The sequence below is a fragment of the Lactuca saligna genome, chromosome 5 (assembly GCF_052625555.1).
Source record: "Lactuca saligna cultivar CGN05327 chromosome 5, ASM5262555v1, whole genome shotgun sequence".
Classification (NCBI taxonomy): domain Eukaryota; kingdom Viridiplantae; phylum Streptophyta; class Magnoliopsida; order Asterales; family Asteraceae; genus Lactuca; species Lactuca saligna.
Window position 1 is genome coordinate 54555801 of NC_136421.1, and position 13968 is coordinate 54569768.

General features: G+C 37.6%; 1 protein-coding gene across 1 annotated transcript; it reads left to right on the plus strand.

Annotated features, from left to right (window-relative positions):
- Nucleotides 1–11530: 11530 nt before the first annotated feature.
- LOC144998652 (tail fiber) lies at nt 11531–13462 on the plus strand. Its single transcript, XM_078958387.1, has 3 exons — nt 11531–11760; nt 12311–12542; nt 12918–13462. Exons 1-3 carry the CDS (start codon nt 11597–11599, stop codon nt 13215–13217), a joined length of 696 nt encoding a protein of 231 aa, XP_078814513.1. The 5' UTR covers nt 11531–11596; the 3' UTR covers nt 13218–13462.
- The last annotated feature ends 506 nt before the right edge of the window (nt 13463–13968 follow it).

Here is a 13968-nt window from a genome sequence, read left to right on the forward strand (position 1 = left end):
ATGTCAGCAGAAGGGGGTCAGTATTCCTCCAGATGTCGCGGGAATGTCATCTTCTATGATATTAGATGGATGCTTGGAATGCGTATCGCGTTGGAATTGTGAGTGAGTTTGGATAAGTCAGACCTCGGGTCGGGTTTTCTGCTAGTGTTTGGGTTACCAAGGATCATATATGCCATCCTGCATCCCGAAAAGTCCTTGATGAACCCAAAGAGGAGCGCATCTTACGGAGTGGCTTCCGTACATACCATTATCATTTCGGATCTTTGTCGGGATCTATGCAGGAGTATTATTTAGAGGATACTCGATCAGGGTTGGAGTGATTGTTCCCCAATGAAGTCAGCGTTCAGAGGTTCTATCATTGTTTAGGTATGGTCGATAGTTGTTTATGGATGAACCTTGGAGTTCAAGGAACTACCATTGCAAGGACAGAACTGGTGACAGGAAGAGGGTAGTGTCAGTCGCTGGTGTTAGATGCATAAGTTGTTGGTCATCGCATGTTCAAGAAAATTGCATTTTCGCATGGGCTGTGTTCGGTTAGAGTTCAGTGGTACTGCAAGATTGGGGAGTGGGAACGAGGATTCGTCAACTAGAGTGAAGATTAAGGTCTTCAATTGACAGCATGTTGGATGGATTGAGGTGTCAGACTGGATCAGATTTCAAGAGTACTCATCGAGATTTCCGAGGATGGGAGATCTCAAGGTTTAATCGGCGATTAAACGCTAGCATTGGCAGGCACCGGTTGTCATCATTGGGATATTAGAAAGCGAGAAGGATCGGGAATCCTTCAATTCTCATTTGATGTGAAGACTTAGTCGAACCTAAATGGGGGAGAGACTTTTTATAAGTTCTCCAACTGTGAGTTCTGGTTGCGCAAGGTGCAATCTCTTGACCACCTTGTCAACCAGAAGGGTATTCTAGTTTATTCGGCCAAGATAGAGGTCGTGATATAGTGGGAGATTCCGAGGTCTCCATCTGAGATTCGGAATTCCCTGGGTATAGCGGGTTATGACTAGAGATTTACATGGGACTTCTCCGAGATTGCGGGTCCTTTGACCCGATTGACCAAGAAGTCGGTGGCCTTTCATTGAGGGTCTGAATAACAGGCATCCTTTAATATTCTCAGACAGCAGTTCTGCGAGGCACTGATTCTCACCCTGCAAGAGGGTGTAGATGATTTCATGGTTTACTGTGACGCTTTGATAACGGGTATGGGTACGGTACTAATACAGTGTTCATATTCATGTTCTTGTTCTTGTGATGTTTAGATGATCATAGGAATTATTTGAAACCTATGTGGTAGATTAATTCATGATCATAATGTGTTTTAATGGAGTCCATAACTTGTCCTCAAGTTATGGAAAACCAAAAGTCACTTGAATTAAAACCATTAAAAGAACACAAGAGTTAGAAAAATGAAGAGTCTTCATTTTTATTACTCTATTAATCTCATAAGTTACAAGAAATGAAAAGTTTTGAAAGTTTACAAAACTTGCCCTTAAGTTTTGGAACAAGTAAAGTCTTGATAAAACTTTAGTTCCAATCCTTAGAATTTTAAAAGTTAAAATTCGACCCTTATACTTATATTATTATAATTTAATAATTATATATATATATATATATATATATATATATATATATATATATATATATATGTATGTATGTATAAGAACAAAGTCGTCTTACCGCTAGTACGCCTCATTCACGAAGCCGGTCTATAAGGTGGGTATAAGGTTGTTGCCTATAAAATGGCAACTTAATGGGTGTCCACTCTCACCCACCGCTCGCTTGACTGGTGGAGGGTCGTTAGCCGAACGGGTAAGACAAAGACTTATAAATTCTTATTAAAAGTATGATGAATATTATAAAGTAGCTAAATGTTTTATTAAATTCCCAATCTTAGTTACTTTAGGCAAATGTGAATAAGGTGCTAATCCATGAAATTACACTTTACACTTTGTTTAAGTCGTTGGTGGAGCGTGTGTGGTTAACCGGCACACTAACTTGGACTTAACAAGGTAGGTAAAGGGTGACTTAAGGTTTATTATAGTATCGGTGGAGCGTGTGTGGTTTACCGACACATCAATTGAGTGATAAACTTTAAGGGTACCAAGTGATTTGCATGGTTACTTCACACCTCGTTCTGTGATCCTCGGTATCCCAATCACAAAACTTGGAGGGCACATTCGAGATTGAAACATGCATTTGAAAAGTTCATTGAATCTCAAAGAATCTAGAAATTTCTAAGAACCAATCAAAAACCTAATATTTAATATTTCGGTTTTCGTGGTGGAAATTAGTGAATTGTCATCCACTTACCTTTCAAATATGTTATAGCTTGGATTACGACATACCTCTTCTAAGTTATAATATATTTTGATTGGATCCTAGCCTTAATATTACATTTGGGTGTTTTATTAAGGACTCTCTTAATATCTAAGCTAAACTTGTCCTCTTCCTTCAGATGTCTTCAAAAAATGCTGCTTCTGGCTCTAATCCTAATGGCTCCTTTACCCTTATGAACTTGTGTGGGAAAGTCACTTTTGATGGATCCAACTTCAATGAGTGGATCACAAACATCATGATGATTACCTGCTACGAGGACAAAGAATATGTACTTGACAAGGAGCTTAAGGAGATTGATGAGACCACTGCAACTCCTCAGGAGATCGCTGATTTTCAGGCACATGAAAGGGATGCTACGAAAGTGGCATGCATCATGATGGCCACGATGACAGCGAAACTCCAAAAGTCCTATGAGGATTTCTACACTTATGAAATGCACCAAGATTTGATGCAAAGATACCATCAAAGTGCGCGACAAGAGAGGTATGGAATCATCTGCTCCATGATAACAACCATGATGAAGGACGGGGATTCCGTCACGAACCACATGCAGAAAATGCAAAGGTATGTGGATCGATTGCTGAAGCTTAATGTGAACTTCCCTGAGGAGCTTGCAATAAATATCATTTTGCGCTCCTTACCATCGTGCTGTGATCAATTCCGCATGACATATCACATGAATAAGGAAGAGGTCACACTCAGCAAACTTCAAGGAATTCTCAAGACCGCTGAATCAGGTCTTAAGGGGAAGTCGGTTGTTAACACTCCTACTCCAAACTCCACTCCGGTTTTGGCAATCGGGAAATTCGAGGGAAGAAGAGAAAGAGTTCTTTAAAGGGTACCAAGGTTAGGACTCTTGATGGCTCTTCTTCAAGTGGAACCAAGAAAGGTTTCGTCACTCCTTCTTCTGACCCAAAAGAGGCTGAATGCTTCTATTGCCATGAAAAATCACATTGGAAGCGGAACTGCCCAAAATACCAGCAAGATGTGAAGGATGGGAAAGTTAAACCCAACCATGCAGGTATTTACACTATCATTTCTAATAACTCACCCCATTCTAAATCTTGGGTCCTTGATACCGGTTGTGGTATTCACATTTGTTGTGACTTGCAGGGACTAAAAAGAACTGAGAATGTGGAGCAAGGAAGGATAAACTTAATCATGGGGAATAGGAAAGTTACACCTGCCACCAAGATTGGAGTTTATACTTTATCACTAAGTAGTGGGTTAAATTTAGATTTGAATAAATGTTGTTATTCGCCAGAAATGGCAATAAATATTATTTTCTTTCATGCATTGTATAAACAAGGTTTCACCTTTTCATTTGATAATGAAGTTGGTTCGATTAATGCTTTCTTTAATAATGTTCTTTATTTTAAAGCATTACCTTGTGATGGTGTGTATGAAGCTGTATCTGTTATAGATAACTTAGGAAATAATGTTTTGTGTATTGATTCTCTTAATAATAATAACTTGGATAAAGCATCATTATGGCATTGTCGTCTTGGACATATAAGCAAGAAACGCATAGGCCAACTCCAAAAGAATGGAGTCTTGGACTCGTTTGACCTAAAGTCAAATGATAGTTGCGAATCATGCTTACTTGGAAAAATGACAAAGTCACCCTTCACAGGCTCGTGTGAGAGGGGTGAAGGTTTGTTGGACCTTGTACACACGGATGTGTGTGGACCATTCAAACATGCCACACGGGATGCTAATCGTTATTATTTGACTTTTACTGATGATTACAGTAGATATGGATATGTCTACTTAATCAAGCATAAGTCAGAGACTTTCGAAAGGTTTAAGGAATTTAAACAGGAAGTCGAGAATCAATTGGGCAGGAACATTAAGATGCTTCGATCCGATCGAGGTGGTGAGTATCTTAGTTCAGAGTTCCTCGACTATCTAAGGGAATGTGGGATTGTCTCACAATTGACACCTCCCAGGACACCGCAGTTGAATGGTGTGGCTGAGAGGCGTAATCAAACCTTGTTAGACATGGTTCGTTCCATGATGAGTCGAGCTTCGCTACCAATCTCATTCTGGGGGTATGCCTTAGAGACTGCCACCCATATCCTTAATCTAGTCCCTACAAAGAAAGGTGCCAAAACTCCTCATGAGATGTGGATTGGTAAAGTACCCAAACTAGACCACATCAAGATTTGGGGTTGCAAGGCTTTCGTGAGATGCGAGACTCATGATAAGCTCGAACCTCGAAGCGAGAGGTGTATTTTCATCGGCTACCGACAACAATCCTTTGGTTACCTCTTCTACAGACCTAGTGATAATGTGGTCTTTGTAGCAAGAAGAGGAGTCTTTCTAGAAAGAGAGTTTATAAGCCAAGGAGACAGTGGGAGGCAAATTGATCTTGAAGAAATTCAAGAGTCAAGTGGTGAAGGAAATTCAAACACTAGCCCTCAACTTGAGGAGGAAACTCCTGTTGAGCCAATTGATGAATCTGTACCTCTGAGGCGTTCCACGAGAGTTAGGAGTGCACCTGAGCATTACTATGGTTTCCATACTACTGCAGAAGGTGAGACACTTATTAGTGATGAGACACTAGTAGGTCAAGATGACCCTAACAGCTATGAGGAAGCCATGGCAGGCCCCGAGTCTGCTAAATGGAAAGAGGCTATGGATAGCGAGATACAATCCATGTATGACAATCAAGTTTGGAACTTGGTTGAGAATGTACCAGGTCGTAAGACAGTAGGGTGCAAATGGATCTTCAAGAAGAAGACCAACATGGATGGTAAAGTACACACTTATAAGGCTCGACTGGTCGCAAAGGGCTTCTTTCAAATTCCTGGAGTGGATTATGATGAGACCTTTTCTCCAGTAGCCAAGATTAAGTCTATTAGGGTTATGTTAGCCATAGCTGCATTTCATGACTATGAAATTCGGCAAATGGATGTCAAAACCGCTTTCCTTAATGGAAAGTTGGCTGAAGATGTTTACATGAGTCAGCCAGAAGGTTTTGTTAGCAACAAGTACCCTAATAGAGTGTGTAAGCTTGAGAAATCCATTTATGGATTAAAGCAAGCACCTCGCAGATGGAATCTTTGCTTTGATGAAAAGGTCAAGGAATTTGGCTTTTCTAGGAGTGAAGATGAATTTTGTGTGTATGTCAAGGCTAGTGGGAGTATAGTTAGCTTTTTGGTATTGTATGTGGATGACATACTACTCATAGGAAACGACATCCCAACCCTGCAGGAAGTAAAGTCTTGGCTTGGGAAGTTTTTCGCTATGAAGGACCTTGGTGAAGCTGCTTATATTCTAGGGATAAGGATCTTGAGAGATCGGAGTAAAAGACTAATTGGACTTAGTCAGAGTACCTACTTGGATAAGGTGCTGAAGAGATTCAGCATGCAGGACTCCAAGAAAGGAGAGTTACGCATCCAAAGTAACGCCAGATTGAGTAAGACACAAAGCCCTAACACTGAGGCTGAGATAGCAGAAATGAGTCGAATACCTTATGCTTCGGCTGTAAGATCGATCATGTATGCTATGATGTGTACTCGACCTGATGTAGCCTTTGCCCTGAGCATGGTTAGCAGGTTTCAGGGGAACCATGGCAAGGCACACTGGACTGCGGTAAAGAATATCCTCAAGTACCTACGAAGGACTAAGGACTGGGTCCTTACCCTCGGTGGGAGTGATGACTTGAGAGTTGTAGGGTATAGTGATGCTAGCTTCCAGACTGATAGGGATAATTTCCGCTCTCAGTCGGACTGGGTCTTTACCCTAAACGGAGGAGCAATTTCTTGGAAGAGTTCCAAGCAAGAGACAGTGGCTGATTCAACTTGCGAACCAGAGTATATTGCAGCGAGCGAGGCAGAAAAAGAGGCTATATGGCTAAAGAACTTCTTCGGAGACCTTGGAGTTGTACCAACTATTAAAGAGCCAATGGAAATTTTGTGTGATAGTGAAAGCGCTGTTGCCTTAGCCAAGGAACCAAGGGATCATGGAAATCCAGACACATCGACAGAAAATACCATTTTATTAGACATCAAATAGAAGGACTCCTTGTGGAAAAGCGGGTATCATCGGATGAGAACCCAGCAGATCCCCTCACGAAGGGACTGACTCGGGTTAAGCATCTCCAGCATGCTCGAAGCATAGGGCTGAAGGATGATATTAGATTTAATAGTTAGATAACCTCGAAATTTGTAAAGTGTAATTGACATTAGATGATGAATAAAAGGTGTTTTATTTATGAGTAAAGTGTTGCTATCTCTTGTCAATCGTTTACTATATTTCTTTTGCATGTTTTGACTTCCAGAATAATTTTGTTTGGTATAACATATTATTCAAACCTCCACAGTCGGTCATATGTCGGAAGTAGGTATGAATCAAGACTGTCATGATTGGTTGCAGAGGTCTAAGGTGTTGGACAAGGCTACAACAATCATGAGTGCTCATAAGTTCTGAGCATTGGACTTAATCCACGCTCACTGGAATCACTTCATGGAATTCTATCTCGAGTGATCGTGAGACGGTAATATCATATAAGTCTTCAAACCTAGCGATATGATTTGTTACTTACAAGTTGGTTATGCATTGATTGTACGAAAATGCATTGGTAACTCGATGTTATAAAACGTGCTTTTATGTGTAATTCAATGAGTGGTAGAACAAACATATGAGTCGAAGTTTATCTGTTCCTTCTTGGATTAGAAGCTGATATCTGGGCCCCTCGATGATTTTGTTTTGACCTATGTACCGGGCCCGGTCAGAACTAAGTTGATGTGTTCAATTAAGTTCTTTGTCAAACAAATCGGAAATCAAGAAACAAACTGTTGGACAATAAGTAAGACATTGTTCCATGTATTTGTCCGGTTGATATCTAGAACAGAGGATTATATGATCACTTATCTTAAATGGCGTACCATCATCTTCTCAGTTTCGAGAAACCTTGAAAAGAGCTACGATTGCGGATCGGTTCCTGAAGTCATACTTGCAGTAATAGTTATTAGACTTATCCAAGTGGGAGACTGTTGGATAAGGTGTCTAAGTCCATAACTATTTCTGGTATGTACTTGACCCGACCCGGCATGGTCCATTTGGGTTGCGTGACACCATGCAATTGGATAGACTAAATGAGAGAAATAACATTTGGAGATTATTAATATATTATAAGTTCTAATATAATAATAATATTATTTGATTAGTTTGATCAAGAATTAATTTAGAATTAATTAAGTGATCAAAAGATACCTAATTAAATATATGGGTTGATTAAGTAAAACATCCATATCTTGTATAGTGCGCTAAGAGGATCCATGGATTATCAAGTTGGGTTCCACCCATAGGATGCTCCATGGGAGTTACAAACCCATGGGTCATGGAAATGAAGAGTCATGACACATTAGGGTTTACATGGTGTAACCCTAGATGTATCAACACTATATAAGGATCCCATTCTCTACCAAAATCGGCTACACATATGAAACAAGAGGGCTAGGCTGATTTCAAGAAGTGTGTATTCTCTCAAAAAGTCTTTCCAAGAGCATTTGGTGTTGTGTGAAGCATTTGAGGCATCACACTTGGGGTGCTAGGCTCACAAGGTTTCAAGAAACATAAGCAACAACAAGGTAAGTTATTCTATCTATCATTCAAGTTAAAAATTGTTCCCCATGTATGCTAGATAGGAATATAGCCTTGGAATTCAACTTTGCATGATAATTAGACAAAGATAGATCCAAGGTTATTAGGGTTGCATGTACACTTAGGAAGTGTTAGAATGCTCAAAACCCATCAGTTCATTCATGAGTTTATACTAATACATTACATGTTACATGAATATGTTTACATAGATATGCTTACATGAATACGCTTACATAAATACGTTTACATAGATACGCTTACATGAACACGTTTACATAGATACGCTTACATGAATACGCTTACATGAATACATTTACATAGGTACACTTACATGAATACGCTTACATAAATATGATTACAATACACGATAACAGAACAGCCATAACAAAGTGCTATAGCATCGAACAAGTTCAGGATCTAACTATACTAATGAATCACTAATGCATGGTGATAGACTGATAGTTATATTGGGTATACATGATCATAATAATGTGGATGTTCACGACTTGCAATCATGCAGGGATCGAATTTGGTTCCCAAATTCTTTTGACAGGGAGCGTTTAGTATGGGATCTAGCCATCACATTATGCCTTAACCCTCAATTAAGGAAAATTAGTACAAAAGTAGTCACTTATTACAAATACTACAGTACTTACACTGTATATACGACAATTACAAAAGGATAAAACTCCAGTTAATATATTATTAATACCTTTACCATGTGTCATAATCACATAATCGATGAGGTAGATTAGATTATAATAATAATAGTCGTACAGTCGGGTCTTGGTAGAAGGCTACTTTCAAAACAGTCGGGTCTTGGTAGAAGACTACTTTCAAAACAGCTAGAAGACTACTTTTTATACTAGTAGGAAATATGGGATTTTTCTAGGGTTTTCAAACCTTTACAATTACTTACAAACATTTTCATACTTATACAAACTTTCTCCAAATGTTTACAAGTCTTTCCTTTACAATGTTTACAAGACAAAGACACATAAATACTTATGAATTCACCACCTTTTTGGCTGATACTCGCTTTCAAAATAACTTGTATTCTCAGGTCACAAATAGACAGGTACGATGACCAGGTTTTGTGAAGATGGAGCAGTCAAGACTCGTCTTTTACTTTGATTATTCATTATGTTGTCTTATACTATGAAAGAACACACTTATAATTAAAGTTATACTATTAATGCAATGGATAATGTTGTTTCTTGTTTACTACTTTACATTGTTGTGATACATTACATGACGTCCTCCGCCCTAGAACGATTCCGCCGTTCTCGGTTTTGGGGTGTGATAGACGTGTTTGCAAGCCAACACGGCGTGTTGGCTGGGATTTTCCCGACCATCTGATTCCTATAGAAACACAACGTGTTTATTGGTGCACTCGATGAGTTGGTTCAACATGGACCGTTGACCTTGACCATTGACTTTGACTTTGACCATGGTTGACCAAGTTTGACTTTTGAGGGCATTTTGAGTATTTCAAGATTTTATAGAATTGGTCACATGGTGGTCGTAGGCATTTGAGTCGATAGTTGAGATTCAGAGTCAGACCTTATCTGTTTTGCACTAATTTAAAGGTGAGTCCTCCTCACTATACTTTCGGGTTGAAGGCACTAAGGCCGACCCATTGGTTTGATAACCTGATATTGTATGCTGAGTATGGAGTAGATATACATGCTAGTTTTGATATGCTAGTTTGGTAGATCCGTAGGACTACATGTGATACTGGATGTTATTTGAATATGATATTATATATTATATGTCGACATATGGTGTGGGTTGGGTTGAGGTTGTACTTCTCCGTGCTGTAGCCAACAAACCCTGGAGCATAAGATATGAGTTGAGGGTCAGGAAGGACATGTCAGACTCATACTGAGGGCTCATGAGCATTCCAGATATGAGCTGAGTAGGGCATGCCAGACTCGTATTAAAGGACGGGGAGCAAGTCAGAGATAAGCTCTGGGCCCAAGGGCAAGCCAGAGATACGCTCTGGGCCCAGGGGCAAGCCAGACTTATGTTGTGGGCTCATGGGTAATCCAGTCTGTTAGCTATAGACTCATTGCAGACTGTTATTATTTTTATATTGCTTGATATGTATTGGTATTTTCGGAGAACTCACTAAGCTTTAAGCTTACCCTTTTGGATTATGTTTCAGGTACTTCAGAGGATGACGGGAAGGCGAAGGCATGATCGTGCACCTCCTCATGTTTTATTTCATGATTTTGGGATTTCTCTGATGTTGAACTTATTTTGAAAACAATGAGGGCTTTTGAGTAAATTTAAAAGTTTTAAATTTTTGAGAATTTTATTGAGAATTTTATGAACGTTACAAAACCACTAAATATAAGCCAAAACCACCAAGATGAACTAGGGTTTGGGTTTATGGGGTTTAAGGGAGATAGAGGCTGAGAAATAGACCCTAAATTCGAGTTTAGGATGTTTAAATACGAAGCAAACCCTAAAAGATCATGAGCTTGGGTTGCAACCCTTTTCACATCGTGACCAACTAAGCGTCACTTCGTGACCATTCTTCCAATGCATGTAATCCTCAACTCAGCTTGTCACGTCGTGACCATCCTATGGTCACGTCGTGATACTCGGTTTTCCCCCAAAACCAAGTTTTTGACTCCATAAAGCCCTACATTGATCCAATCCAAGAAACGGGTGTTACATCTCTCACTCAATTTATGGTAGAAAGATAGTATATTCTAAAATAAGGGGGTGTTTAGCTTAGCTTTTCAAACCCCAAAAGTTTTTTTTGGAAAAGTTCATTCTTCTTATATAAAAACTTCAAAAATAGCTTTTAAAATTAGTTTTGCCAAACATTTTTTTTTCTTTTTCAAAAAGAACTTTTGGTGTGAAAAGCTAAACCAAACATCCCCTAAATTAAAGAACAAAAAAATAGAGACAAAAAAGAAATATCAAAAGCACTGAAATTGTAGATAAAAATACCGAATATAAAGTTGAATGTAAACAATATTCACCTTCCGGAAGAATATTTCATAGAAATTGATTAGTAGTGTATTTTTATGTACTAATCATATGTAACAATACTTTCCAACAATGAAATATAAGCATATTTTAAGTTTTATCGCATATTGATTTTTTTTTTATTTGTTTGATGTTAAAAAAATATTTAAAAGAAAATATCGAAATCTATTGACGCAATTTGGTAAGGTCTGCAAAAACCCAAGATATAGCATGACTGAGGCACACACATCCCGCTAAATATTTTTTTAGAAACTAACTTTTATTTAGCTTAGAAACTAGCTTATCAATAACTTATCCTAGACTAACTTGTTAACTAATAAGTTATTTCAAATTACCTTATCAATAATTTACTTTTATGATTTTACCAAAATGCTAAATTGCAATAAACTAAAATTATTTTTGATACACTTAGTTAAAAAAAAAAAAAAAAAAAAACTGCCTGATGGGCCTGTTGATTCGTGCCCGCCTGCCCGGGTATCGCCAGAGCCCAGAAGGCACGGCCCCCTTGTGCACCCTAGACATAAATGTGTAAATGTAATTAATCTTTATGGATAACATCTTTGCAAAATTTTACAAGTCAAGTTGCTGTAATGAGCAATTAAAAAGTTTGGGGGCTAAATGCTAATATAATACACTGTGTATGATTGCAGGCCTCATTCAGTCTTCTAGAAGTCGGATTTGTAGTTGCGATCTCCTTTCTCTCTCACTGACTCTCACTCTAACAATGGCGAAGCTGTCGAATCTTCCGATATATGCAGCTCGCGTTTACTTTTTCCTCATCATCCTCCAAATTCCGTTTTTCAGGTATTATTAATAATTTAATTTGTTTACAATTCGATTCATATCTTTAATGTTTGTGTGTGGTTCACGATTTATTGAACTCGATATCACTTGTAGTTTTACTCAATCTTTGTATTGATTGCGCTAGTGGTTACTGGATCCCCTTCTCTGATGAATATCTGCCTTGTTCACTTGACTCGAATTGGGGCTATCATACATACGTTATTTAAGAACGAATTGAACTGCATAAACTTTCTTAGAACAGATCCTTAGATGATTGAACTGCACAATCAATAATTTTCTCATATTTCTCTTGTTGGATCGACTTTAGAAACCCTAAAGTAAAACTCATTCGCTAGTCGACATTCACACTTCTTTGTTATATAATATATAGGACTAACAAGGATTTGCATTAAGCTTTCAAGTTATCAATTTATAACAATATAAACCATAAGGTAACAGCAAAAGATCGACAGTTAGAAGCAATTATAGCTATTTCTTATCTTACGATCAACATATTCATGATTCCTTTGTTTGTGATATTAAAATATTAGTAATCATTTTTGTAAATCAGGATACCATGTAGATCGGGTATGTGTACATCACCTATCCAGATCACATCAAGCCAGCTAATTGCAAGTGAGATCTTTCCATCAGCTGCAGTTAAAGGTCTTCTTTACCCAGGGGCTATTTTTAATGAGTTAGTCTACAACATGAGTTTTCCAAGCTGGAATAATGTTCTTCATATTTACAATTTGACTGATATAAAAGTAGTCTCAGCAATACCTGATCTACAACGCCTAGAGGTTTCTATCTCTTCCCTTGAATACTAATAAATGAAAGAGTAAATTACTGAAATCGTCCCTATGGTTTGGTCAAAATTTCACGTTTAGCCTCTAAATTTTTTTTGCACTCGGATTGTCCCTGTGGTTTGATTTTATTGCGTTTTTTGTCCTTATGGTTTGGTCAAAATTGCACGTTTGGTCCCTAACTTTATGTATGTAAGGGACGAAAAACGCAATAAAATCAAACCACAGGGACGATCCGAGTGTAAAAAATAATTAGGACCAAACGTGTAGTTTTGATCAAACCATAGGGACCATTTCGGTAATTTACTCTAAATGAAAGTAGGCTGCTATTTTTTTATTTAAAAAAAAAAAAAAATTGGGACTTGTTTTCAGGTTCTAGCAGGAAGTTACTTCTCAGTGGCGGGAGCGTTTATCGGTTTACTAAAGCCTCAAAGAATGAGCATGTTTGGGACACTTTTAATTGTATGGGGACTTGTGAAAGAAGGTTTACTGGGAAAACAACCGGTGAATACGGACCCCACAAGATCCGTTTACGTTTACCCAACGATGCTAATTGCAGTGCTTTGTGCTTTTTCTTCTGTTAAATATAACTTCCAAAAAGCCATTGCAAAACCGGCTCCTCGTCCTTTAGCTAAACCCCTTAAAAGCTCAAAAAAATCTAAGTTAAGATGAGTTCACAACATATCGGTAGTTTTACACACTGGATTCGTTTTGTAAAACTTTTTTTTTTTTAAATTTATGATGCTGAAATTGGAAAAGATTATAGAACATGATGGTTGTTCTTTTTTTTTTTTTTTTTTTTTTTTTTTTGCAGTTGTTTGAGTTTATTATGGATAAAGGAATAATGATGTTTGTTGGGATAAAATGTATGTTTTTTTTTTTTTGTTAGATTGAATAAACGGTTTGAATGGGCTAAATGATGATTTTACTGTTACATTTTTAAATCATCGTTAATTTAAGAATATTTATTAATTCTATCATGGCAGGTGAAACCATGTTTTATGGTGTAACTCAATAAGTGAATATAGTTGTCCAATTTAAATGTTAACTTCATTAAAAAGAAAGTATAATATTTATTTGTAGGGTTTGAATGTGAGATGTCGAAGTGTCTTAGGTCATTTCTTGTGTTGGAGTTTGTATTGATGTTTTAATTATATGTATTTCATAAGGGAGCTTAGATGTCGAAGCGTATTTGTATTAGACCTTATGTACATTTTGTTTATTTATGATCATTTTGTTTATTTATGATGTTCCTATGAGATAGGTATAAGGATTAGAATAACTTTTGTCATGAAGTGTACTTTACTGTCATTTACTTTTGTATCTTTCAAAATTATTAATTGAGACAAAAAGTTTCTATTTACTTTGTGTTCTTGATTGATTTATATCCTGATTTTATTTCATTCATTTAATTCTCTCAGTT

Coding starts and splice junctions, on each gene's coding strand:
- LOC144998652 (XM_078958387.1), top strand. CDS start 11,597: ATGATTGCAGGCCTCATTCAGTCTTCTAGAAGTCGGATTTGTAGTTGC. Junction 11,761..12,310: donor CTCCAAATTCCGTTTTTCAG/GTATTATTAATA, acceptor TTTGTAAATCAG/GATACCATGTAGATCGGGTA. Junction 12,543..12,917: donor CTGATCTACAACGCCTAGAG/GTTTCTATCTCT, acceptor ACTTGTTTTCAG/GTTCTAGCAGGAAGTTACTT.